Raw genomic sequence first — 27,598 nt, 5'->3', positions numbered from 1 at the left:
GCACCGCCATGTCAACCAAAGATATGACCCTCTACAATACTGGCCAACATTTACCCATTACACATTATATTTGTACATCTGTCCATGTAAGCTGGTATTTCTCAAGGTTATTTGATCATAGAGAATGAACTTTAGTGAGGCTATACAATTTCACTTAAACTTAAATTCCTCTGTCCTTGGGTCTTTTCCTTGCATCATTCCCTCACATTCTAGGGAGGTGGAGTTTAGACGCAAGGACAGGAAACAATGATACACAAATAAGAACTGAAAGACATCCACAGACTGTGAGGAGCGAGCAGGAAATGGAAAACCTGGAGTGGATCTCTAGTAGACTGATAACAGAATGATTTCAGTGGGAATTGGGAATCAAATCCACTCATACATGCTGAGGTTCTTGTGTCCCAAATATAATAAATATTATCTGTAATTTAAAGAAAACATAAGTTCAAAATTAACTAACTTCATAAGCTGGCTATAACCTCTACTAAGGTAAACATGAAGGTAAATGTAGTCAAGATCTGTTGTTGAATCTTCTGCTATTCTAAAAAGTTTGATGTATGTAAGTCTGTGTTTTAAACTTACAGGTAAAAGGTAAAAGTGAAACAGCGTTATAATGTTTAGTTTGACAGGCTGAAGTCAACAATTATCATTGCCTGAAAGTTTTACTCACTGACATTTACTAAAAAACAAGAAATAGACAAACTATTCTCAGAAGGGCGCTGGCAGGAACTGAGATTTTTCTTCACAATGACAGGAACTGAGATCAGCAGATCATTTAACAAGAGCTAAAACTAACAGCTAAAAACCACTGATGCATGGACAGAGAACTGCACAACAACGTGTTTGTATGTGTGACAGGATTGGCAAAGCCTGTCCTGCTCTTGGATTGGTTGGTCGTTGTGTTCATTGATCAGCCTATCACTGGGCAGGGGGATGTATAAATTTGACTGCGAAGCAGTATGGTGTTATGCGTTACGCCCCCTTTCTGCGTCATCTCGAGTTGCCGGTCAGGTATGTGTTGGTTATGTTGGTTGAGGGTTGTGATTTCATTGTGTGCATAATACTCTTTTTTATATTTAATAAAATTTCATACTTATTTTACCCACGTCTTCTACCAATTCTTTAGTACAGGAACCTGTGTTGCCTAAGTGCAAGTTATTATCTCTGGCCAAGTGCCAGGGTGGCGTAGTCGCTATATATATCCTATCAGCCCTCGGTGTGTCATGCCACATTCTGGCGTAGTCGGCAGGATTGTGCTTATTTAGGCGAAGACGTGGGTATTTAGTAGTTTTTTTTTGTTAAGGTGAATTGTAATTGTTCTGTGTTTCTTTGTTATTGTTTTGTGTTGACTGTTTTAGGCAAAGTGACAGCGTCTGCTGGATTGCGGTGAGCAGCTTTCTCTATTTTTGTGACCCCCGTCGTGGTGGTAAGTTGTGATTTAAATAATGGAAGAAGAACTTAGGGAACTAAGAGAATTGGTGGTGCAGTTGAAGGCAGACAATGAGCGGTTGCGTCAAGAGAGTGCTCTCGCGTTGCCTGGCTCCAGCACTTCATCTTCTCATGTGCCCGATCCAGAGCCGGTTGTGCCTCCTCCAGCTGTTGCTGGTGCCAATCCGTCGGAAAGATTTGTGTTTGTACCTCGTGACCGGAAGTGTCCACAGTTCAATGGTCGGTCTGGTATTGCAGTGTTTCCCAACCCTGGTCCTCGGGCACCCCCTCCCAGAAAGTTTTAGATGTCTCCTTATTTAAAACACCTGATTCGACTCATCAGCCTCCTTCTAAAATGGTAAACATGTCTCCCCAACAAGCTGATGATTTAAATCAGGTGTGTTAAATAAGGAGACATCTAAAACTTTCTGGGAGGGGGTGCCCGAGGACCAGGGTTGGGAAACACTGTGGTATTGGCATCAGCGAATGGATTGAGGAGCCTGTATTCGGACCCGTCATTTGTCAGTAGGCGAGCAGGCGTTCTTTCTATTTGACCATCTAGAGGGGGAGGCCCGTGACGAGATCCGATATCGTTCGGATGCTGAACGAGGGGATCCAGAAAAGATTTTTTCTGCGTTGCGCGAGGTTTTTGGCTGCTCACAGTCCCACGTAGCATTGCAGGAAGCGTTTTTTTCCAGACGACAGTTGGAGGGGGAGAGCCTATTGGAGTTTTCCCTTGCTCTGATGGGTCTTATGGAAAAAGTTAAACAGCGGTTTCCTGGGGCAGTTTCAAATGCTCCAATATCGCTGCGTGACCAGTTTGCGGAGCATGTTGGTGATAATGCTCTCCGGCGTGAACTCAAGCAGTTAGTTCGCCGTCAACCAAATATCACACTATTAGAAGTACGCAGTGAGGCGATACGGTGGGAACAGGAGGGTTTGCCAGGGGGTGCGCGGGCTCGTAGCCAGTCTGTCCCGTTTTCGTATGGGATTCAATATGGTGTACAGGGGAATCAGCGCTCCGTTGCTAATGAGTCTTCGTCATCCGAATTGAGCGAATTACGAGAAATGTTAAAAGCTCAACAAAATCAGTTGAATCAGCTGACTCAAAGTTTCACCCAATTTCAAGGCGCACGTTCGCGTAGTCATTCCCCATGTTATGGACCGGTGGTTTGTAGGCGGTGCCATCAACCTGGGCATTTTGCCAGGGAGTGTAATTTGTCACGGCCTGCCAATTCGGCTTCTGAGTCATCTTCTAATCCTTTGCGTTATGACCATACCCCGGCATTATTAGGGAGGGGACAACGTCATCCAAGCCAGCCGTCGGAAAACTAGTGCCCGCCGGGCTGTTGAGCCACAGCTCGGCTGGGGTAATTAGGGGCTCGATGTCTCATTTAATGTCTGGCTGCCCACAACTGGTGGTCAAGATTGGGGGAGTTGGGGTGACTTGTTTGATTGACACAGGCTCTATGGTTTCCACTATAACCGAGAGTTGTTTTTTAAGCCATTTTGAACCTTGGGCTCAGGAGCGCCTAAAACTTTGCCAATGGCTCCAACTACGGGCGGCTAATGGGCTCGCTATTCCATATCTTGGTTATCTGGAATTGGATGTTGAGTTGTGTGGTAAGATAGTGTCAGGGTGTGGGATATTGGTAGTAAAGGATCCCCCTGGTAATACGTGTGCTCAGGTCCCAGGAATACTGGGAATGAATGTGTTGAGCCGGTGTTACCAGGAGCTGTTTGGTCGACATGGCCCAGCCTTGTTTGACTCTCCACCCATAGTAGAGGTTCCTGATTTTGTGATGCAGGCTTTGCAGCAGTGTCACAAGGATACACGTCAACCAGGACTTGGACAGGTAGGGCGAGTAAAGGTGCGAGGACTTCATCAGTGTCGTATCCCAGGTGGCACCATGAAGATTGTGGCTGCCACCTGTTCTGAGCAGTACTCTCAGGGTACAGTGTTGTTCGAGCCACTTGAGTCGGGACTCCCGGCTGGCCTTCTGGCCTCGCCTGCATTGGTGCCATCAGTTCGGGGTACAGTTTACATTCCAATTGTAAATGTAGGGGTGTTAGATGTGGTACTCTATCCAAATACACTGTTGGGTTCCCTACATGGTGTGTTTGTGGTGAGTTTGCCTCCAGGGGTCATTGAAGTGAAGGAGACTGTTGCAATGGTAGGTGCTCAAGAGTGTGTGTTAGAACCTCCGTTGCAGCAGAGGATCGACACTATTGATTTATCAGCCCTGGAGAGTAGGGAGCAGGATAGGGTTAGGGCCCTGTTGCAGAGGTATCAGTCTGTGTTTTCAGCGCATGAAAGTGATTTGGGCTGTACAGACTTGATTTCTCATGACATTCCCCTTACTGATGACGTTCCAGTTCGGCAGCGGTACAGGCGCTTGCCACCCTCAGAATATGATGTAGTGAAAACACACATTAACCAGCTTCTTGATGCTCAGGTAATTAGAGAAAGCTGTAGCCTGTATGCATCCCCTATCGTCCTTGTAAAAAAGAAAGACGGTAGTCTACGCATGTGCGTAGACTACCGTCAGTTGAATTCGAAGACCAGGAAGGACGCGTTTCCGCTGCCTCGCATCGAGGAAACGTTAGATGCATTGACCGGGGCCCGCTGGTTCTCCACCTTGGATTTGGCCAGCGGGTACAACCAAGTTCCAGTCACTGAGGGGGATAAGTCCAAAACAGCCTTCTGTACTCCATTTGGATTATTTGAGTGGAACAGGATGCCGTTTGGGCTTTGTAATGCTCCCAGCACTTTCCAGCGTTTGATGGAAAGGTTGTTTGGGGACCAACGGCATCAGTCCTTGCTTTTATACCTGGACGACATTGTGGTTTTCTCCTCCTCAGTGACTCAACATCTGGAACGGTTGGAGTTAGTCTTGGGTCGATTGAAGCGGGAAGGGCTTAAAGCCAAGCTGGAGAAGTGTGTGTTTTTCCAGGAACAGGTAAAGTATTTGGGTCATGTGGTATCCTCTCAGGGAGTAGCCACGGATCCAAGTAAGGTGGAGGTAGTGGCTAGTTGGGCCTGTCCAGCAAGTGTAACAGAGCTTCGTTCTTTTTTAGGGTTTGCCAGCTAGTACCACCGCTTCGAGGAGGGGTTCGCCAAGTTGGCAGCCCCCTTACATAAGCTGGTGGCAGAGTTTGCTGGGGGCAAGCGTAAAAAGGTAGTTGGTCAGGGGTTTGCCGATGCCTGGACTGAATCATGTCAAAAGAGTTTTGACACCTTAAGGGAGAAGCTTACCACTTCCCCTATTTTGGCATATGCAGACTTTTCTTTGCCCTTTGTTCTTGAGGTAGACGCAAGTTTTTAAGGGTTGGGTGCTGTTCTGTCTCAGGAACAGGAGGGAAGAGTTCGACCTATTGCTTTTGCCAGTCGTAGCCTGCGGCCCACTGAGCGCAATTCTGCAAATTATAGCTCTATGAAATTGGAGTTTTTGGCGCTTAAGTGGGCGATGACCGAAAAATTCAGGGAGTATTTACTAGGGCAGAAATGCATTGTTTTTACAGATAACAACTCCCTGAGCCATTTGACGTCAGCAAAGCTGGGAGCCACAGAACAGCGTTGGGCTGCCCAGCTTGCTGTTTTTGACTTTGAAATTCGGTACAGGCCTGGTAAGAGTAATGGTAATGCTGACGCCCTTTCGAGACAGTTTCCAATCGACAGTGGGGAAGTAGGGCAGTTTTTACCAGTTACTGTGCTTCCTGCATCGATACAACAAGCTGCAGGAATGGGGCATATGTATCAGGCAACTCAAGCTGCCCTGAAGGTTTTCCCGAGCTATTCTGCTGCTGATCTCAAGGCACTGCAGGAAGCTGACCCAGACATTGGGGGTGTGGGGTGTCTCTGGCGCAGTAAAAACTTTCCAGGTCCAAAGGAACGGAAAGTATTGTCTAAGAATAGTCTCATTTTGCTCCGTCAGTGGGATCGACTGGTAGAACGAGAAGGAGTTCTTTATCGTCGGGTATTCCGCCCCGATGGGAGAGAGGAAATCCTTCAAGTTCTTTTGCCGTCTGTGTTAAGAGCTGAGGTCTTAAGGGGGTTACACCAGGAGCATGGACACCAGGGCATTGAACGCACGACCGAGCTGGCCCGGCAGCGTTGCTACTGGCCTGGTATGTCCGGTGAGGTGGCCAGATGGTGTAAAGAATGTGAACGTTGTCAGTCCGCCAAGGGTGTGCAGCCAGTGGCCTCTAGTTTTATGGGGCACTTGTTGGCCTCTAGGCCAAATGAGATCTTGGCTGTGGATTTTACCGTGTTGGAGCCGACCAGTTCAGGTTTGGAGAATGTCTTGGTGATCACAGATGTGTTCACCAAATATACCCTGGCGGTTCCTACACGGGATCAACGAGCAGAGACAGTAGCCCAAGTGTTAGTGGTGGAGTGGTTCTGTAAGTTTGGGGTCCCCGGTCGTATACACTCTGACCAGGGCCGCAATTTCGAATCCTTACTAATACAGCAGCTTTGTGGTTTGTATGGGGTGGAAAAGTCGCGAACGACACCCTACCATCCCTCAGGGAATGGTCAGTGTGAAAGGTTTAACAGGACTCTGCATAACCTTTTACGCACCTTGCCTCCATCGAGTAAACGGGATTGGGCTGCATGTCTTCCGCAGGTCCTGTTTAGTTACAACACTACCCCCCACCAATCAACTGGTGAGTCACCATACTATTTGATGTTTGGCCAAGAGCCTCGGTTACCCGTTGACTTTCTGTTAGTAATTTAGTAATTCTGTTAGGTAAGGTAGAGGGGACTGCTGTGGGAAAGGTGCATGACTGGGTTGTGGAGCACCAAACTCGGTTGCAGGTTGCTTTCGAGGGGGCCCGTGAACACTTGAGAGTTCATGCGGAACGCCGCAAGGCACGGCATGACTCACAAGTGCGAGATGCACCACTGGGGGAGGGTCAACTGGTTTATCTCCGCGATTTTGGCATGAGAGGTCGGTCAAAAATCCAAGATCTGTGGAGCCCAGTGGTGTACCAAGTTGTGAGAGCCCCTACAAAAGGAGGCTCAGTGTACTCTATTGCCCCGGTGGATGATTTGGATAAGGTAAGGCAAGTACATCGCTACTAATTGAAAATTAGAATCCAACAAGATTCTGGCGACGTACCTGCTCAGGATCCTGTCACTGAGGCCGTATCGGCGCAGGATGAGCAGGCACCTGAGGAGTCTGAACTGGGAGATTTATGGGTTTTAGTGTCTGAGACCCCAGTGATAGAGGAGGTTAGTGCCCCAGTAGACTTGGGCTGTGTAGATCCTCCCAGTGGTGAAGTGGTGGTGGCGGCCCCACTTAACTTGAGTCAGCCGGTTGGGAATGAGCCAATTCAAAGAGGGTTTGTATGATGAGAGAGTGCGCCGAAGTAGTCGAACTACAGCTGGTCAACATTCTAATGTCCACCACCTTCCGCGGTCAGTGGGGGTGGTGGGTGCTGAGGATGGAGCATCTAGGGCCATTTCAGTAATGTTTAGGCCCTGGGATTAAGTGATGTCCATTGTCTGGGCGACGATGCAGAAGCGGGGGGGAGATTGTGACAGGATTGGCAAAGCCCGTCCTGCTCTTGGATTGGTTGGTCGTTGTGTTCATTGATCAGCCTATCACTGGGCAGGGGGATGTATAAATTTGACTGCGAAGCAGTATGGTGTTATGCGTTACGCCCCCTTTCTGCGTCATCTCGAGTTGCCGGTCAGGTATGTGTTGGTTATGTTGGTTGAGGGTTGTGATTTCATTGTGTGCATAATACTCTTTTTTATATTTAATAAAATTTCATACTTATTTTACCCACGTCTTCTACCAATTCTTTAGTACAGGAACCTGTGTTGCCTAAGTGCAAGTTATTATCTCTGGCCAAGTGCCAGGGTGGCATAGTCGCTATATATATCCTATCAGCCCTCGGTGTGTCATGCCACATATGCATGTTTTCATTGTTTTATTATATGCAACTTGAAAATAAAATATTTTAATTTTAATTATTGTTAGTTAATAACAGTGATGTGTTAGTGATTTTACTGTAAAGAGGCAGATCTGAATAAGAGATGAATGAATTTTGTGTCACAGTCAAACTAACATTGTGTTTTTATCAGCAATAAGAAAAGTTCTTGTTTAATGTTTTGTAGCTGGTATATGTGAGTTTCTACAAAGAGAAATCATGAACTTCAGACTCTCATCACTGATCCTGCTGTTACACATTCAAGGTATGAAACACAGTTTGTTATTATACTGAAATACTTCAATTCATTATGTATTTTTTTTTAAAGTGTGTCAGATTTTAAACTAGTTTAGTCTAATTTAATTTACATCGCTGTACTCCAAAGGCTGAATTCTCCATTTGGATCAGTCTCTAAAATGTTTAAAGTGAGTTTGTATATTTAAAACCGAACTTAGAGATTTATGTTTTAGAACAAAATTGATGAATCTGAGTTCATATCCTTATAGGACTGTCTGAATCTCTCATCTCACTCTGTAATTTTAATGAAGTTAAATACAGATAAGCTAGAAATATTATTAATGTTACTGTTACGTTTTTTTTTCAGGGTCCCTAACATTGTATAACTTTAATGTAACCTGTGATAAATTGAAAATTTGTGCTGTAAGGGGGGGACTGGTGATGGTGAGGTGCGTTTACTCAAATATCAACATCAAAACTGGGTTCTGGTTCAGTCAGAAACAGAGAGCAAACTGGAGAAACAAAGATGAACCTAAAGATTTGACTTTAGATTCAGATTACTCAGGACGAGTGGATCAGAGGATCAGTAAAGATTACTCACGACTCACAATAAGAGATTCGAGAGAGAGAGAGACAGTGGAGAATATCAGCTCATGTTCATTATGAAGGATGGAGTTAAACATCTCAGCTCAGTCACAGTCAATCTAACAGTTTCAGGTACATTTACATTCTCATCAGTCCAGTTAAACTCTTTTCATTTCTCATCTAATGTAAGGTTTTGATTATTTAGTTTTACAGGTGAAGATGAATCCTGAATCTACAGGACAGCGAGTAAAACTGAGCTGTGATTCCTCCTGCCCTTTAACATCTGCATTTTTTTACCACTGGTCCAAGAATGGACAACATTTAACATATAACCAAACCATATTTGTGTCATCCAGTGAAAACACTGACAGTTATTCCTGCATTGAGTCTGTTTCAGTTCCCTCTTCATCTGTGTGTGAGTCTGACATTTACACAATATTTTAATTAATTAATTATAGCAGTTTTCTTGTTGATTCATATACAGTATGAGTGTGTTTGTAATTGATTGTGAATGTTACAGCAGTATTTTGTGACTCTTTCAGGTCTTTCTAACAGTAGCTGTTGGGGTGTGACTTACACCTCTACAGAAGTTTGTGCTTTATTGGGATCAACAGTAGATATTAACTCTTCATACTCACATCCCACTGGATATACAGTAAACAAAACATACTGGCATTTGGAATACAGTCATTTGGATCTGCGTGAGGATCATCAGTTTGCTGGTCGTGTGGAATTAGTGGGAAACACACTGAGAATCAAAGACGTCAACACAAGAGACGCTGGAAGATATCAGTTCAGGATCATCACTAACACATCAGATGAAGTTTCTGGTTCTCCTGGAGTCTATCTTACTGTTACAGGTAACTGCTCATAATAAACTCTCTGTAGTGCAGCACTCATTATACTGAAGCACTATAGCTGATATCAGCACGACTGTGATTAGAGGTTTAGGTAATGCTTTATCAATTGAGCTAAATCAAAAATATGAGGCCCAACTTTGAAAAGTAGTTGATGTTTTATGAAATTTCAGATACACGAGTGATAAGCAGCCCAAACCCTGTAATAGATGGAGAAAAAGTGATATTAAGCTGTTCAACTGAATGCACTCTGGATAACAAACATACTTACATCTGGTATAAGAATGGACAACAGGTAACAGATGGATTGAGATTATTAAACAAGCTGTACCTGGACTCAATCAACAGTGAGGAGCTAAAAGAGTATTCCTGTACTGTAAGAGGTAACACAACATCTCATCATACATCTGACTTTACTCTTACACTGTAAAAAAATAAACAGTTGGATCAACTTAAAAAAAATAACTTTTAATAAACTTGTTTTAGTTACAAACTGAAGTAACTATTTAAAGCTACAGTCGGCAATTCTGGAGGATTGAGATGATTTCAAATGTTTTCAATTTTTATGCCCCTCCCACACTACCACCTAGCAACCTCATATCGGGCTCGTCCTCAGCAGTGCGTGTTTAAGCATACTTAGATTACTTACATAACACTCAGAAATACAATAAATGGTTGATAAAGCACAATTACCTGTCAAGAAGAAATATGGCAAGCTCTGCATCCAGCTTGAACCCTTTAAAAGCTCATAGATCCCTCCACCTTTCAAATGCTGGTCCGATATTGATCCTAGTTTTATTACAGGCACGGTCGCTTTCTATATTCGTTTCCTTTTTTTCCTAGGTTGTTTTCTTTTCATTGGTTGTTCTGCTAGCTCTGGTTGTTAGCCAAGGAATCAAAAGTTTGTTAGTGAATGTTCTCTCCGCCATCACGCTGCGTTCAATATAAGGTGGATGCATGTGATATTAGGCTTGTTTGACTTCAAGCAGCACCACAAGAACCGATCGTGCCGACTGCAACTTTAAGTAGATCCAACTTTTCACTTGTTACAGTATAAATGATAAAATAGATAGTTTCAGTCCTTGATGCTGATTGGTTTATTGTCAGCTATGACATCATCACTGAGCTACTTTCAGTCTCACTGTGCAGCACTTATAGCTGATCATTAATATTGAAGTAAGATGCTACAAAATTACAGCTTCTGCAGGTTTCAAAGTCAGGTGTCGGTGTGCCGCGTTGTTTTGTGTACCATCATTACTGGAGAAACCCCTAAAAAAGAAAATGAGGAAACACAATCAAGGTGGAATTATTATTTTCTAACGCAAGCTTTACTTTAAATGTACTAACAAAATCAAAAGTGAAAGTGTTTTAGCGCTGCCAGTGGCACTGAACGTCATAGCACATCACTCAGAACTTTTGTGTTATTTTGAAAATATGCACACAGCTGTCATGATGGTTATTTGTTGAGTAGCGCTGTGATAACGGCTGCAGTGAGACTGAAATCTGAGAATCACAGAAAAGTCAAATTCTGAATGTTCTGCCTTTCCTGAATATAACTGAGTTTGTGTCTTTTTTTCAGATACGATGGACAAAACAAATGCTTAAATACATAAAACTGTAGGATACTGATTAAAACAAGGCTTGTCTTTCTGAAGGTTTGCTACTATAATGTTTTAATAAAGCTTTTTTGTACCTGCCTTTCAGAGATATGACACACCCTGAACTTGTGGACTTCCTCAGAGTCGACACTTTGATGACATCATGTAGTGCAGACTTTAGGGATACTTGCACACAAGGGCACACCAGAGCCGTATTTTGGAACAGACTCGAGCGTCATGCCAAAAATAAGAAGAGAAGTTGCCCATCAGTGTGTCTGATGTAAATGAGCTTTTTTATTAAACTGTCACAGTCCCAGATTGTCTGCCAGCCTTTAAGCTCATTTACACCCTGATTATTTTTAGACCCACATGAGTTGCATTAGAAAGTCTGAAAGGAAGTTTTCATCAGCTCAATTTCATACGTTTTATAGGTTTTAAATTATATACATTAATTTCTTAATAGTTTCTCCAAATACCAATTTAGAAAATATAAAACATATGCAGATTATTGGCTCAGTTTATTAGTAATGAAAGGAACAGGTTTATAAAAATATAAAACATAATCTGTCCTGTGAATCGAGTTGAGACTGTTTCTCAAGAATAAGAGCATTAGCAGTAAAAAGATGAAGATTAATGATTAGATTTTTTTCTGCTGGAGACATAAAAGATGAAGTAAAGATAAGAGACATCTTTTACAGGACTCAGCAATAATTAACAGCTATAAATTAACTTTTAATATAAAAGTATGTAATAGTTGTCAAAATATGTAAAGTCCAAGCATGTTATGAAATGCTTTCCTTCTTCTTATGCTATAAAAAGTGTCAAAAAGAGTTTCTTTAACATCCGCTTGAGTACGAGAAAATGAGATAATATCATTAAATGATCTACTACAACTTCAACTGCTCATAATAATGCTGTATTTACACATTTATAAGGACTAAAGTGATGCTATTGATCATAAGAGCTTTTACCATTTGTGTTTTATTTATCTTTTGTTAAACAATAATTAAATAACATTTAAAAAAATTTAAAAAGGAAATTAAAAAGCCGTGTCATGAACTGAAGTTTATGTTGTGAATTTTACACTTGTTTTTGAGGTTGTCTCTGATATGATGTGTTTTGCTTACAAGTCTAATCTAGTATTAAACTGAAGCTGGTATAAACTGGTTTTCTGGGCAGAGATGTCTATCACACAGTCTCATCCTGTTTAAGTGGTTTGTGGCAAAGCCGATCAAGTTTTTATGCTGATTCAAGAACACGACACTCATTTTTAATCTGTCTTTAGAATTTAAAAAAATATATTTGTGTTATGTGTCTGTCGTCTGATTGGTCTGACTGCTCTTTCGCAAAGGCTTCTGGGTTGGTAAAGTGCACAAAGCCTGCTGCAGACAGCATCAAGGGGGCAAAGGGGGCGCTGATGAGCACACTTCGAAGCGTAAAAATGACAGACGTGACACCCTACGAACTTGTAGACTGAGCGCACACAATTTTCTAAATATGTTACTTCATTGAACATTTTTGTTAACAAGTTTTACAATTTCAGAGAAACAATTACATTCAGTTTTCCCACAAGTTCAATCTAAATATAAAAAATGTGCAGATTATTTCTGTCTCAGTTTATTAGTAATGAAAGGAACAGGTTTATAAAAATATAAAACATAATTTGTCCTGTGAATCAAGTTGAGACTGTTACTCAAGAATAAGAGCACTAGCAGTAAAAAGATGAAGATTATGATTAGATTATTTTCTGCTGAAAACATAAAAGATGAAGTAAAGATAAGAGACATCTTTTACAGGCAGTGGCGTCTATATGCTTGTTGTATCTCACAGTAAGTTTGTTTCTGCAATATGAAAATGAGAGTTATGTGATTCCCATTACAAATCCAGCCAATAACCAACTTACAACGTCTGTGTTTGTTACTTCAGTTTGTTAGATCAGTCTGAATGTAAAAAAAAATGTGTGTTATGTTAAGCAGTTCAAAATAAAATAAATTTGTTTTTATATGTCTAACTTAATTCTATATACTCATTATTACTGTCGTGCAATTCAAATGAAACCCTTCAGGCAATGTTGGGGCATGTGGGGCTCCAGTTTCTTGGACTTTCTTTAGGGCCCCCAAAATGGTAAACACGTCACTGTTTACAGGACTCTCCAACAAATAACAGCTACACGTAAAGATAAGAATAGTTGTCTGATTATGTAAAATTTAAGCATGTTATGAAATACTTTCTTTCTTCTTATGCTATGAAAAGTGTTTAAAAGTGAAGGAGAGTCTTTCTTTAACATCCGCTTGAGTATGATAATCAGATCATTAAATGATCTCCCACAACTTCAGATATTGACACAACTTTACAAACTGGTTGAAGTCAAAGATCTCCACAAGAACGTATGTATTCACATGTATATGTATTGAATCTTTGAAATGTTACGAAAAGTTGTGTTTTATTTTACTGTAATAACTGTCTGATGAATTGAGCATCACAATGATGTTTTATTTTTTTAAGAAAAGAGTTTTGGGTCTTATGTGACTTTCTACAAAACTACATCATGAACTTCAGACTCTCATCATTGATCCTGCTGTTACACATTCAAGGTATGAACACTTTTGAGTAGATGACAGTTTTGTGCTTGTTAGACATTTGGGAAAAGCATCAGTGTTGTTTACTGCATTAAGACAGTGATATAAGACAAGAGTCAGTACAAACCTTAATTATTCAAACAAGGAAATGTAGAAGCTGTCACCGGGGCAGTGCCCTTTCAAACTTTATTTTTACCTAAACAGTGCATACACTCTAAAAATGGTTGGGTTAAAAACAACCCAATTGGCAACCCAGCGCTGGGTAAATATTGGACAGAACACATGCTGGGTTAAAGTAACCCAACACGTTGGGTAACACATTTTAACCCAGCAGGTTGGGTTGTTGAGAAAACCCAACATGTAGTCATTTTAACCATTTATGGGATTAATATTCTGGGTTTTGGGTTATTTTTGCTGGGTTATTTTTATCATGTGCTTTATTGTAAATCAAGACCATTGTTAACAGCAAATAAATGTTTATTTGACTGCAAAATAACTACAAACTCTTACATTTTTACAGTTGTAAGTTGTAAAATCATTTAAAGGACTGCTTACTGACCCAAGTATAAATATATTTATAAAATATCATAAATTATGCACATTGAAGTAACAATGTAACAGGTTGAATCAATTCGTTTGAATTTAAGACAGAATTTGTAATTTTACAGTATATATATGAAATACTGAAATGTACATAAACAAAACTACAGCAGTGTAAAAAAGAAACAATGTAATTGTTAAATTAAAAGTAAAATCATTCATAGATGTGTAAAGTTTTTTTAAAGAACAAATGTTTTAAGTTTCACAGAATGGAATGTATTTGACTAAAAATACTTCATTTATTAAAGTTACTCGTCGCAAACAAAGATGTACAAAGGAAACGAACTGGAGAGGATTCATCCATTTGAAAAATGACAGACTACAGGAATTCCCATAGAAGCACATTGCCTGGGGTATTTATTTTTTTAAGCACTTAAAATGCCTTTAAACCAGAGACTGTAAAAAATATGCAAGTAGTGTCCGTGACGTCACCCATTGGTTTGTGAAGAGCATTTTTGAAGCTTAAAGGAGGCGATGCGTGCCGTCGCCATCTTGGCCGAATTGCAGTTTAAGTCACTTCCGTATTCAGAGAGACTGATTGAGAAAAAAGATTGAGAGATCTGCTGCATGGTTCCCATGGCCAGGACGAAAGGAAAGGGTTTCGAGGATTCTGTCCAGAGAAGAAATTCCACCACATTTGTTGCAATCTACAAAAGAGGAAAACACTTTTAGTGGTCTGAACTGAATGATCAGATTGAAGTATTCAGAAAACCATGTGGGCCAAGTGAATTATATATTTTATAAAAATTATAAGGGTTTAATTTGCATCCCTGGCCGCATTACCACCACGTGTGAGATTTTTTTTCCAAAAATGCAATAGCCTGTTTACAGTTTGCTTAAGACTTTGGTGTTACACTCCTTTAACTGTTGTGCCAACAACAAAGGCTGCAAACCACACAGACTGACAAATATGATGATCTGATCTGACTATAAAGAATAAAGTACTGCAGAACTAAAATTTAGCAGATAATTAGGACATTCTAAATATATTTTAAATAGGAATTATTAAATGTTATACTTACTGGCTGAAGTTGTTTGAAGGTCTTGCTAGCCTCATCAATGGATGGACATAAAAACTCTGCACACTCTAAAAAATAAGAATTGGAAAACAACATCACATCTGATCTCTGCTAAAAACATCACATCTCTGATACAGTATCAGCCACAGATCAGAGTGTTGGTCAATATACATTTGAAATCACAGGAGACAACCCAAAAATATTATGAAATGAATATAAAATAGTAACTAAATACGACTCAATAACACTTCTAATTTCATATAACAGTACACATATACATGTTTGTTAACAGATAGTCACTTCCACGCAGCCTCCGTCTTGGTGACAAATACGTTTATGTTTTCAAGTTCATATTCAAACACTTCAATTATTGTTTCATTTTAAAAGAGAGGAACAAGCATACATATAAGACACCGGTTCTTGGAAACGCTGTTTCGTTTTAATTTATCGACGCGTTACCTGCCGTACCGACTGTGAAGTGAATGTGCTTCTTGTCTTTGCCTCAGTGACAGCGTAGACGACGGCTCCGTGATCCTCCCCCGCGGCGCCGCCGGTAAAGTTAACATGTGCTTCTGCTCGCGCCTCGCCCTTTGCGGTCTGTCTTTACATATCGAATGACAAGAAAGCAATTCGTTTGTCGCTAAATTTAATTTAACAGCGTCGCTATCGCTTGTTAAGCTGGGAAAGGGAAAACTATGCGCGTGTGTGACACAAAAAGCCGAAGTGGGTTGCGGAGGTCCACTCTGTACCGGTTTTGACTCGCTTTGTTAAAGGCTTACAGAAATTGTCATGAGTTAACGTAATCAACCGTGTGATGGGGATTTTGTAACATCTGTTTTATTAATTTTATGAATATGCCATATCAAACATCTTAGAACGATTATTCAAGTCAATTTGTGTAAATGGCGATCTGAGGTAACAGTTGTCATTCCTCTAAATTACACCCGTCGTCTTAGTCAGTATAAATTAACACGTTGCTGTCTCGCAAAATGTTATAATCTTGTTTATATTCATGAAATGTTCACAAAAGCATATAAACTTACCTTGAAACAACTGCTTCAGTGACTCTGTCCTTTCACGACGACCATTGCTGAGCACATTCAAACATCAAGGGCGCGAAGCACGTGAGCCTCTTCAAACAACCCAACATAATAACCCAGCAGTTTTAACCCAACACCTAGAAAACTGAAACTACCCAAAAAGTGTTTAAAATGTAAAAAAATAACCCAGCAAAACAACCCAACAGACTCAACCCAGCATTTTGGGTTAAAAAATAACCCAGCCATTTTTAGAGTGTATAAGTATCTCAAAGGTACATATTAATACATCTGAGGTATGTAAATAGTTCATATTAGGAAAAATTTTTTCTGACAGTTTAAGTAAAGACAAGCTGGAGAGCCCAGAATGTAACCACAAAGTTGTCTTCCTACAGACGCTTTACATGTAATTTACTGCTTTGTGTTTGTAAGGGTGGATTCACTACAGCGGTTCAGTCTGTATGAATGCTGAAATGACTGAGAAATGTTAACAGCAAGTATTTCTTGTCAATTATCACCATTCTGCAACTTATACCAGCGATGGAAATAATAATAGCAAAATATGTTGGAAAGCATTGTAAGAATATAAATATATATTTCTCAATCGGATGCAAAAATACATTGTTCACATGTGCAGAACATTTGTGCTCAAGTTCACGTCTTATATTTAACTCTTATTTACATCTCACATAATTCTCATCACAGAAACATGCAATAGTAAGGTAATGGCCATGTATTTTATGAAGTCACGTGCTGTACATTCTGCAGCATTCATGAATACTTTCATAACATTAGGACAAAAAGCCTTTTGAAAATTGTATTTTTATTGCCTATATGAAAACATCTTAAAAACAAATTTCTCCAACTCAGCTTTATACATTTATACAGAGATAAAGTGTGAACTCGACAGAGATGGTGTGCGCTGGGTGGGGTTTCCAAGTCTTTTGCTTTTTTTCGGCTACTGTTTAAACTGTCTCCACGGGTTGTTTTTTCATGTGGGTTAAAGATGAAAGGATTTTGTTTATTAGTTATTGGTATTTGGGCTGTGAATAATCATTGGGATGCTTTTGGGCATGCATGTAAACTGTATTGTTGTAACCTTTAAACGTATCAAATTCAGTCGGATTGACAAAATTTAGTGCATATAAACATATCCATTGAGAACTGAAATCTAGGCCTAATGGCCTGAATCCCAGAGCTTAAGTAAAAAAGAAAATCATAGAAAATGAACAGAACCCAAAAGCAGAGCACATGAAGACCAGAATAAAGAAGGATGAGCACAAGAAGAAAAAACAGACAGAAGACACTTTTACTAAAGGGATTTACTAAAAATGCACGGTTGATAATTAACTTTAAAAAGGTATCGTCTAGTTATTTTTGCATACGCATTTCTAGAAGTTTCGCTTTCAGACGCAAAATTTATGCGAGGATATTGTTTAAACGATTCACGCAATGCGACTTACTTTTTTCCCCGCGTGTGATATTACTCGTATTTGAGCCAATATTTAATGCCGAAAAAAAGCATGTTATTTTGAGCTTGAAATGGTTGCAATTGTTGCTGATAATAGAGACATTAGATGTGCGTTGTACAAAGGAGAGGAACACGTAACACTTTATTTGGAATTCCAGAGGAACATATTATACCCCAATATTATTAACCCCAATATTAAACTATCTCTGGAATATTGTCAAGATAGTATTCATTTTCTTGATATTACTATCTCCAAAGATGAGGATGGTGCCCTACATATGACAGTATTTCAAAAACGTACTGATAGAAACACCATTCTACATGCTAAAAGTTTTCACCCTAAGTTTTTGAAGGATAATGTCCCCTACGGACAATTCCAGAGAATAAGGAGAATTTGTGATTTGGATAATTTGTTTGAGGATAAACCAAAAGAAATCTCGCTTTAAGGAATGGGGTTACAAAGACATAATCCTCCTAAAAGCATTGAATAGGGCCAAATCTCTAAATAGAGAATCACTTTTATTAAGAGACCCACCTGAACCTAAAAAAGATAGACCTATTTTTGTTACAACGTACAGCACAGAGGCAGAACAAATGAAGAGCATGATAAGGAAGAATTGGGGTACCATTCAAAGTGATGTCACGCTTGGCCAATTGTTTCCAGAACCACCTTTGGTCAATTTTAGGAGATGTCCGACAATTCGAGACAAATTGGTCCGGAGCTATTTGAAACCAGAATGTTCACAAATGTGGTTGAAATCTAAACCCAAAGCTTCTTATAAATGTCACCATTGCAATCATTGCACTAATGTTGTACAGACTAAAACCTTTGATGATGTAGTATCCCATAAACAATACAAAATTAACCACTTTATAAGCTGTAAAACTGTCTTTGTTATATGTAAGGAATAATTGACGACGGGCCATTGAATTATAAGAAAATAATGCACACCCAAGGTGCAATGCGGCACGATGCAAAGCGGAGTGCCGTTACACCGTGGGTATGCATTATTTTCAAATAATTCAAAGGACCGGGGTCAATTATTCCTTTTATACCACGGTTACCACAAACATTGCTCTGTTGCCCAATTTTAAGACATTTGACAAGTTAGGTGTGCAGTTATCAGAAATTAATGCATACCCACGGAACATTTCTCAGCCAATAAGAATACAGCATTTAACAGACCCGTGGTATAAACAGATTGGAATGCCCAGGGTGCAAAGTGTTTTATATTGGAAGAACTAAGAGACGTCTACAAGACAGACTGGCTGAAGTATGCAATTCGAATAAGTAATATAAACTATCCTATGGCAAGACACTATAGTGAACACCATAAGAGTGATCCATCGACCTTACAGGTCTGTGGAATTGATCATATCCCACTGTCACTAAGAAAAGGGGATAGACAAAAACAACTGAATCAGAGAGAAAGTTTTTGGATTGATAAATTACAGGCTACTAGATACCCAGGTCTTAATGAAGAGCTTGATCTGAGTGTCTTTCTTTAATTTATTGATTTATTCTATTTTTTGTGAGTATTATATTTGACACTTGCTTGTATATTTAGTTAGATTTTTTGTGTTTATTATGATTTTTTTGAAGGACCTAGGAGGACATCTAGTGGACTGTTTATTATCCTACAACTTTGTACCTTAATTTCTAACAGATGGTGTTATTCTGATTGGTGTCAAAGGTTATAAATTCCTGTTTGTTGAAATGTGTTTACTCCCTGAAGGAAGGCTTGTTTGCCGCAACGCGTAAGAGTTTTTAGGTTTATTATGACCAAGCCGTATTAATAAAGGCTTTTTACTTTTTTAGAGAGTGCCATTGAGTTTTTCTTTGTTTTTGCTATGTCTGTGTTTAATTCCAACATGTACAGCATTTCTATTCTGCATACAAATTCACATTTTGGTGACTATAATGATTGTATCTGTTGAAAATGTGACAATGAGTTTACTGTTTTAGGGGCAGTTTCCCGGAAAGAGCTTATCCTAGTCCCAGACTAAAATGCATGTTGTCAATTTCAAAACACCTTGTACTGACATATTTTAAGATATATCAGTGCCATTGTTTTGTCTCAAGATGCCTACCAGTATTGTTTTTTGTAAGGTATGTTTGTAAAACTTCTTAAATGTCCTAAAATAACTAAGGCCTAGCCCTGGATTAATCTAAACCCTGTCTGGGAAACCGCCCCATAGAGGCCTAAGCAATGTTGGATGACGAACTTGTCTGGTGTTCCTTATGGAGTTCTTCTGTAACTCTTATAAAACTGTTATTATATGGTCACAGTTCACTGTTAAATGGCACATTTCTAAAGAAATGTATTTGGTTGTTTTAATGAAAGTAATATTCTTGCATTTTATAATTGAATTAAATGTTAATATGTTTAAATGTTAACACACAAATAAAGTTGCTGAAGTGAAAACCATCTTGTTTCAGTTATTTTATTAAGTGTTAACTTTTAAGAAAATAACTATACAAATGGGAAATTTAATTTAGCTGTAATGTTTAAGTTAATTAAATGAAAAGATAAAACATTGGCAGGGATAAGTTTAGATAGTTGATAAAATTTTACAATAAAGTTGAATTTGTTAACATTATTAAATACATCAGCTAATTTGAGGTAAAATAGGTGAGATATAAAAAAACTCATAAATAAACTCAGATTTATTCAAATTAATTTACATCATTGATCTCTAGTGCAGGATTTTACATTTGAATCTCTAAAATAGGCTTACATCTACATTATATTGTGTTACTAATGTCAATAATATTTCATTTTTTAGGGTCCTTAACATTGAATAACTTTAATGTAACCTGTAATGAACTGAATATTTGTGCTGTGAGAGGGAATGAGGTAACAGTGAGGTGCGATTACTCAAACATCAACATCACAACTGGGTTCTGGTTCAGTCAGAAACAGAGAACAAACTGGAGAAACAAAGATGAACCTGAAGATTTGACTTTAGATTCAGATTACTCAGGATGGGTGGATCTAGAGATCACTAAAAACAACTTGTATCTCACAATACATGATCTGAGAGATAGAGACAGTGGAGAATATCAGCTCATGATCATTATGAAGGATGGAGTTAAACATCTCAGCTCAGTCACAGTCAATCTAACAGTTTCAGGTACATTTACATTCTCATCAGTCCAGTTAAACTCTTTTCATTTCTCATCTAATGTAAGGTTTTGATTATTTAGTTTTACAGGTAAAGATGAATCCTGAATCTACAGGACAGCGAGTAAAACTGAGCTGTGATTCCTCCTGCCCAAAAACATCTGAATATAATTACTACTGGTACAAGAATGAACAACATTTATCATTTGACCAAACCATATTTGTGTCATCCAGTGAAAACACTGACAGTTATTCCTGCCTTAAGATTGGTTCAGATCCCTCTTCATCTGTGTGTGAGTCTGACATTTATAAAATATTTAAATTAAAATGGAAGAACAAACTTTGTAATTTTCTTGTTGATTCATATACAGTATGAGTGTTTTTGTAATTGATTGTGAATGTTACAGCAGTATTTTGTGACTCTTTCAGGTGTTTCTAACAGTAGCTGTTGGGGTGTGACTTACACCTTTACAAGAGTTTGTGCTTTAGTGGGATCAACAGTAAATATTCACTCTTCATACTCACATCCCACTGGATATACAGTAGAAAAAACATACTGGAAATACTATCTTCGTAGCAATTTCACTGATATGCGTGAGGATCCTCGGTTTTCTGGTCGTGTGGAGTTTGTGGGAAACACACTGAGAATCAAAGACGTCAACACGAGTGACACTGGAAAATATTACTTCATCATCATCACTAACACATTAGATGAAGTTTCTGGTTCTGGAGTCCTTCTTATTGTTACAGGTAACTGCTCATAATAAACTCTTTGTAAAGCTGCTTTCACTGATCAGATTTGTGAATATATTTATGCTACAGATTTAGGGTCCTTACAATTTTTGTAATCTTTTGTTAAACGATGAGTAGATTACATTTTAGATATTAAAATGCCAATGCTATGAATCATTTGAGCTAATCATCTGAAATTTCATCTCGTCTGAACACTGTATGATGTTTATGTTGTGAATGTTACACTTGTTTTTGAGGTTGTCCATGTTGAAAATAATATGATGTGTTTGGTTACTGCATATATGATGCTGCTGTATCTCAATGGCTTCATTGCTGTGGAATCTTAACTCACTTAACCAGCATTACCAGTTAGACCATGCAGTTTACCAGCTTGCAAGCATGGTTGACCAAATTTTGCTGTTAAATAGTGTAAATAGCCAGGCCAGCAGCAAACCATCACTTACCAGTCTAATCCAGTGTTAAAACTGAAGAAGCTGTTATAAACTGGTTTCATGAGGCGTCTCTTCCTGTTTAATTGGGTGGTTTGTGGAAAAATTGCAAAGTCGCTCAAGACTTTATGTTGATGTTGAGGACACTCATCACAGAAGTCTTCAGAATTAAAACAAATACACTAATCAACATTTGACGTTGATCAAAAGGTATAGCGGAGGATTTTCTCTAATTTCAGAAAAGAATCGCCTTCTCCACTTTTTAAAAAATGCAATTGCGCAACACTCCTGATTGACAACTAGGAGGACCAATAGTCTTGATGATCCACCCGGAAAAAGAAAATCCTCCGCAATACCTTTAATCAAAGTTGTTCTTAGAAAAAACAGGTAGCGTATTGTTCAAAACAAAAAAATATTGTATGTTGTAATGTATATTTATGTTGCACTCGTGCATTTGACAGATGCTTTTATTTAAAGCAATTTAAGCTGTGTTCACATTATATATTTTATCTGTATGTGTGTGTTTGACTGCATGACCTTGCCATTGTTCACATCAAACTGAATTAAGCTGAATCAAGCATTTCAGGTATAACTTTGAAAAGTATTTGACGTGAACTGTGTTTTATGAAATCTCAGGTACACGAGTGATAAGCAGCCCAAACCCTGTGATAGATGGAGAAAAAGTGATATTAAGCTGTTCAACCAGATGCCTTCTGGATAACAAACATACTTACATCTGGTATAAGAATGGACAACAGGTAACAGATGGATTGACATTATTAAACAAGCTGTACCTGGACTCAATCAACAGTGAGGAGCTACAAGAGTATTCATGTACTGTAAGAGGTAACACAACATCTTATCATACCTTTGATGAAATTGTGCTGTAGTCCAGGTTATACACAGGTATACGGCGTATTTCCACTTCAATCGCATGATGTGAATAAATGCAAATATATACCCTAAAACACGCAGTAAAATAAGTTACTTATGCAATAACGAGGACCGAGGCTCCGGATTCCTTTGAACTCTGTTTTGCCTAAACCCCATTGGGCTAGGTTGCCGTCAATCTGACAATGCCCAATGCAATTGGATTAGAGAACTGTCAATCACTGGTTCACTGCCTGCCATCAATAATAGGAAAGATGAAGCGAACTACTGAAACTTTTCTTTCCAGATTTTCAAACAACCTCGCAATGCTACATCCCTGTTTTTAGCTTGGAGTACAGTTCAAGCTAACGATAGTAATCAACAGTGTTGGGGGTAACGCATTACAAGTAACTTGAGTTACGTAATAATATTACTTTTCTGAAGTAACGAGTAAAGTAACGCATTACTTTTTAAATGTACACATTAATATTTGAGTTACTTTTTCAAAAAAGTAACTCAAGGTACTTTTTTAGTTTAATTAATTTGATTAAAAATATGTACTGAATTAAACTTAACGTATGCACTCTCTGTGCCTGTGTGGAAACAGTTTGAGTCAGAAACTGAGATGGCAGGCCAGAGCTAAACATTTTTGTGATGAAATATGCAATTTCTGAATGCAGAACTTTTCAGTCATAAAAACACCTGCAAGGCCTGAAAGAGATCAAGATTTAGCCAAGAAAAAGTAACGCAAAAGTAACTAAAAGTAACGTAAGCATTACTTTCCATGAAAAATAACTAAGTAATGCAATTAGTTACTTTTTTTGGGAGTAACTTAATATTGTAATGCATTACTTTTAAAAGTAACTTTCCCCAACACTGGTAATCAACATCAGTGTTGTTAGCCAGCAGCTCAGCTAACGATTGCCAAGCGCCCTCGATTGCCAAGCACACTTGTAAATATCAGAAACTTGTAAATTATGTTAATAACTTATCGCAGCAGGGCTGAAATTACAATTTGCCCGTCCATCGCTATATGTCAAAACAGACAATGAATCTGTTTAAAACCATTAAATCAGTTATTTATGTCGTCATATTTAGATAAGTGTTGCACTAACCAACTACAGTACTTGACATTAGGTTCCTTGACTAAAATATATAGCTAAGCATCAATTTAGAAATCCTGCATTGGGTTAAGAGTGTCATATGTTGTAAAATGTATTTAAATACAGATTAATATTTTTATGGAAATATTGAGGCTTTTATCCAAAGCGACTTACAGTCATTACAAAGTGTACCGTATATTAAAGTTTGTTAAAAAACGAATAAACTAATAACTAATCTCTTAAAACGCCATGCTTTCCTTATATTTTATGTTTTAGTATTAATATATATTTTATTAATGCCTACTTGTAATATTTGCAAAATGTCCCCCTAAATAATGTTGGCATACTCTGGCCTACACTATCCGTTGCAAATCAGCTGTTCCAAAAGATAGTTTACAAGAGAAACTACTAGACCAGACTATGTGCAAGGTGAGAGAATAGTTTTAATGTGTGAACAGACTAAAAGTGTACTCATGATTCATAATTAGTTGTCTATTCCTAGTCTGTTAGGCAGTAGGCCCATTTTCTGAAAAATCTGTACCCCTTTGTGGCTTTAATTTCATAATGATCCTTACTCCTTACTTAAGTGACAATGTGGAAATACTACTAGACCATTTTGTGGTGATCTACTTGCAAGACTATTTACATGCTGTTCATAACAAAGGGCATTTATCTATTGCTGGGACGCTTTAAAAAAATTGGGGGTAAAATTAAGAGTATACCCACTTCTCCAGGGACCATTACACCACTGTATAAGAGATAGTTTCAGTCCTTGATGCTGATTGGTTTATTCACAGCTATGACATCATCACTGAGCTACTTTAGTTCTCATTGTGCAGCCCTCATAGCTGATCATTAATATTGTAGCAGTTATAGTTTTTGGGCCCTATTTTAACGATCTGAAACGCAAGTGCGAAGCGCAAAGCGCAAGTGACTTTGTGGGCGGATCTTGGGCGCTGTTGCTATTTTCCCGGTGGGAGAAATAAGTCTTGCGCCAGGCGCAAATCAATAAGGGGTTGGTCTGAAGTAGGTTCATTATTCATAGGTGTGGTTTGGGCGTAACGTCAAATAAACCAATCAGAACGCTATCCAACATTCCCTTTAAACGCAAGGGCGCAAGTTCCATGGCGGGTTGTTATTATTATGACGGATTTACCAGGCGCACGCCAGGAGCGGTTCACAGCCGAGGAGACCCACGTTCTTGTAAGACCAGTCAAAGACAGAGAAGTTGTTTTGTATGGGGATAGGAGAAACCCGCCCAAATCAGCGTAGGTTAAACAGACGTGAGAGGAAACAGCCGCAATTGTCTCATCAGCTGGCATCCGCTACAGCAGTGCTTCTCAATTATTTTCTGTCACGCCCCCCCCCCCCCCCCCCAAGAAGAAGTAAACATTTCGCGCCCCCCCAACTCTCCACTGTGACTGTAAATAGTATAATTTGTCTATAAAATTACACATCTGCAAAACATTGTATCCTTATTAACATTGAGAAAACACAAAAAGAAAACAAAAAAAGAAATATCGATCAACTTACAACAAAGAATAACTTTATTAACATTGTTTTTTAGTCTGTAACAGAAATGACTTAAAATGCATACATTTGCCTGAAATAAAAAAATCAATCCTTATTTACAGTTTAATATTTTTTGACCATTTGATACTGAAAAATTTAATTAAATATAATCAATAAATAATAATAAAAAAATCAAGCGGCTTATCAGTGTGATTGGGGTGTAATGTCTTTAAGTGACTGAAAAAGTATTTTCCCCGGGGGCTTGCGCGCCCCCCTGATGTCGCTTCGAGCCAGCCTCGAAGCGACACCCTGCGTCCACCCTCACCGCTGAAAGGGTTTGGGGGCTTTGAAATCGGACCCAAGAAACACAAGCAAGGTCCAACCCCAAAGTACACTTACAAATCAAGTTCATATACATGAAGGTTTCTTATGAAAACATTTGAATTATTATTTAGATAAAATAAATGTAATACAGCCACACAACAAACTTATGAAAATATTTTAATCGTTATTTGCATGATAATTGTTTACGCTGCCACACAAAATAAATAAAAACTATCACCACAATGCTCCCCACAATGATTTCCCTTATCTCATGTGTTAATATTTTTTATTGTAACAATTTATGATTTGCAAAAATAACTGTTGCATCTGTGTAGATTAGATAGGCAAAGTGTGTGCGCGTTGTGCACGCTATACATTATGGTCAAGCATGCGCCCTTAAAATAGCATAATGAACCACGCGCAACGCGCCACTGACTTTAGACTAGTTTTTTTTTTGGTTAGTAGCGCAATTGTTTTTTGAAACTGCAAAATAGCATCAGGGATGGTTTGCGCCGGAACACACCTCACCTCCTTTTTTGCGCTGAACCGCCCAGGGAGCGCAAGTTCATTCCCTAGTTTGCCGACGTGCGTCTGTGGAGGGAAAAACCCGCTGTGCGCCGGTGCAAAATACGAAATGATACATGCGTCACTGACAAAGTCAATTGCGCTCGGTGCAAGATAGGGCCCTTTATGTCAACGACTTCAGTATATCTCATAATGAAAGAAACAAACATTTGTGTCATTATTATTTTCAGTTTATAAAAAAGAGTTCAGACATTTGCCTCTGTGCCAGTTTGTAGGTCACAGGTTAAAGCTCGCTGCTCTTTTGGTGATCTGTCTGATAGATTTACTGTATTAATTTTAACATCACGAGTCTTTGAAATTTAAGATAAAGAATAAAGTAGTGTTCTGAATTTTCTTGGATTTTTCTTTCTTCAGATTCAATGGACAAAAGCAACGAAACAACTGACAGAAACAATGAAGAAATGTACAGTTCAGTGTTTGTCTCTCTGTTGGTGTTTCTGCCTCAGTTTCTCATTATAGGAGCTGTATGGATCTGGTAAGTAAAAATATCAAGTAAAACTCAAAACTGCATAACATACAGTGAATATTCTGATATGAATTCAGATTGTAAGATTGTGAATTTTGATCCTACAGGTTTTTCATCCGCCTGAATAAATTGAACTCATCTAAAAACAAAACTGATGACAAACAAATAGAGGTGAGAAAATCTGTATATCTGTATGTTAAATAAACTAATGGTCAGATTTTATAACATTATCTCTTTCTGTGTGTTTCTCATTGTTAGATGTTGAAGGTCTGTGAGTAGATCAGCTGTCTGTCCATCAGAACTACTGGAGTGATGTCACAACTCTCTTTATGACATCATCACCTAGCAACAGTCAAAACTTCAGATATATACTCTGGTGACACCAAAGATTTATTTGACATCTTAACAAAGTGTTGTGAAACGTCCCTTTTAATGACAAGCTCAGTGTAAATAATATAATGCTCAAATACATGTTTTTTTTAGTTATGTTAGGATTTTTTACAGGGCTGTGCCTTAAACTTGCAGTTATGAAAGCATTTGTTCAGTTTACATTTTACATTTGATCATTTTATTATCATAGGAGAATTAAAGCACTTATTAAAAAATTTAAGCTTATAAAGATGTTTATCTGTGTGTGTTATTGCTATTTTTAGGCTGGGGTTTTGTATAAATAATGTACATGATATTTCAGTATTTAAAAATAATATTTAAAGTCCTTTATATTAATGAACCTTAATTTTGTTATGAATTTGTTTTATTTTTATTTTGTCTATGTAATTGTGTGTCTTTTTCATCCAAGTCTCCCTCAAAAGGAAAAGGGGACTTCTTAGTTAAATAAAGATTTATTAAAATAAAAATAACATACAATTCTAATTGATCAGTAACTGTTTTAAAGGGACAGTTCACCCAAAGATGAAACTCTGTCATTTCCTCAGTTGACACTGACAGTATTCAATGACTTTCATATTTGTTGTTTCTACTATGTGAAATATCTTCATTTTGTGTTCAACAGAATACATGCAGGAAATTCATGTAAGTAGTTTAGTGATTGTCTTCATTTCTCTATCATAACATATACAAG

The 27,598-nt window shown here is 38.5% G+C and overlaps 1 protein-coding gene and 1 long non-coding RNA gene across 5 annotated transcripts in view; one reads left to right on the top strand and one right to left on the bottom strand.

The window, feature by feature from the left end:
* The first annotated feature begins 796 nt into the window (after nucleotides 1-796).
* The window catches only part of LOC129454190 (sialoadhesin), a 238,850-nt gene continuing 212,048 nt past the window's right edge, over nucleotides 797-27,598 (top strand). For both annotated transcript variants that reach the window (XM_073865590.1, XM_073865589.1), the window contains exons 1-2: nucleotides 797-845; nucleotides 7,556-7,633. In XM_073865590.1, the coding sequence (XP_073721691.1) occupies nucleotides 812-845; nucleotides 7,556-7,633 (112 nt within the window). In that variant the 5' untranslated portion in view covers nucleotides 797-811. The remainder of the gene's footprint in view (nucleotides 846-7,555; nucleotides 7,634-27,598) is intronic.
* On the bottom strand, nucleotides 13,687-16,140 carry LOC129451144 (uncharacterized). 3 transcript variants are annotated; one of them, XR_012368595.1, is made up of 3 exons: nucleotides 15,303-16,140; nucleotides 14,847-14,911; nucleotides 13,687-14,471 (listed from the first exon to the last, which is right to left on the bottom strand). It is a non-coding gene; the product is annotated as an uncharacterized lncRNA (long non-coding RNA). The 3 variants fall into 3 exon arrangements; XR_012368594.1 differs by having other exon boundaries at nucleotides 15,312-16,140; XR_012368596.1 differs by having other exon boundaries at nucleotides 13,690-14,471; nucleotides 15,887-16,140.

Source organism: Misgurnus anguillicaudatus, unplaced genomic scaffold, assembly GCF_027580225.2.
Source record: "Misgurnus anguillicaudatus unplaced genomic scaffold, ASM2758022v2 HiC_scaffold_32, whole genome shotgun sequence".
NCBI classification, from domain to species: Eukaryota; Metazoa; Chordata; class Actinopteri; order Cypriniformes; family Cobitidae; genus Misgurnus; species Misgurnus anguillicaudatus.
This window is presented reverse-complemented; position numbering and strand designations above follow the sequence as displayed.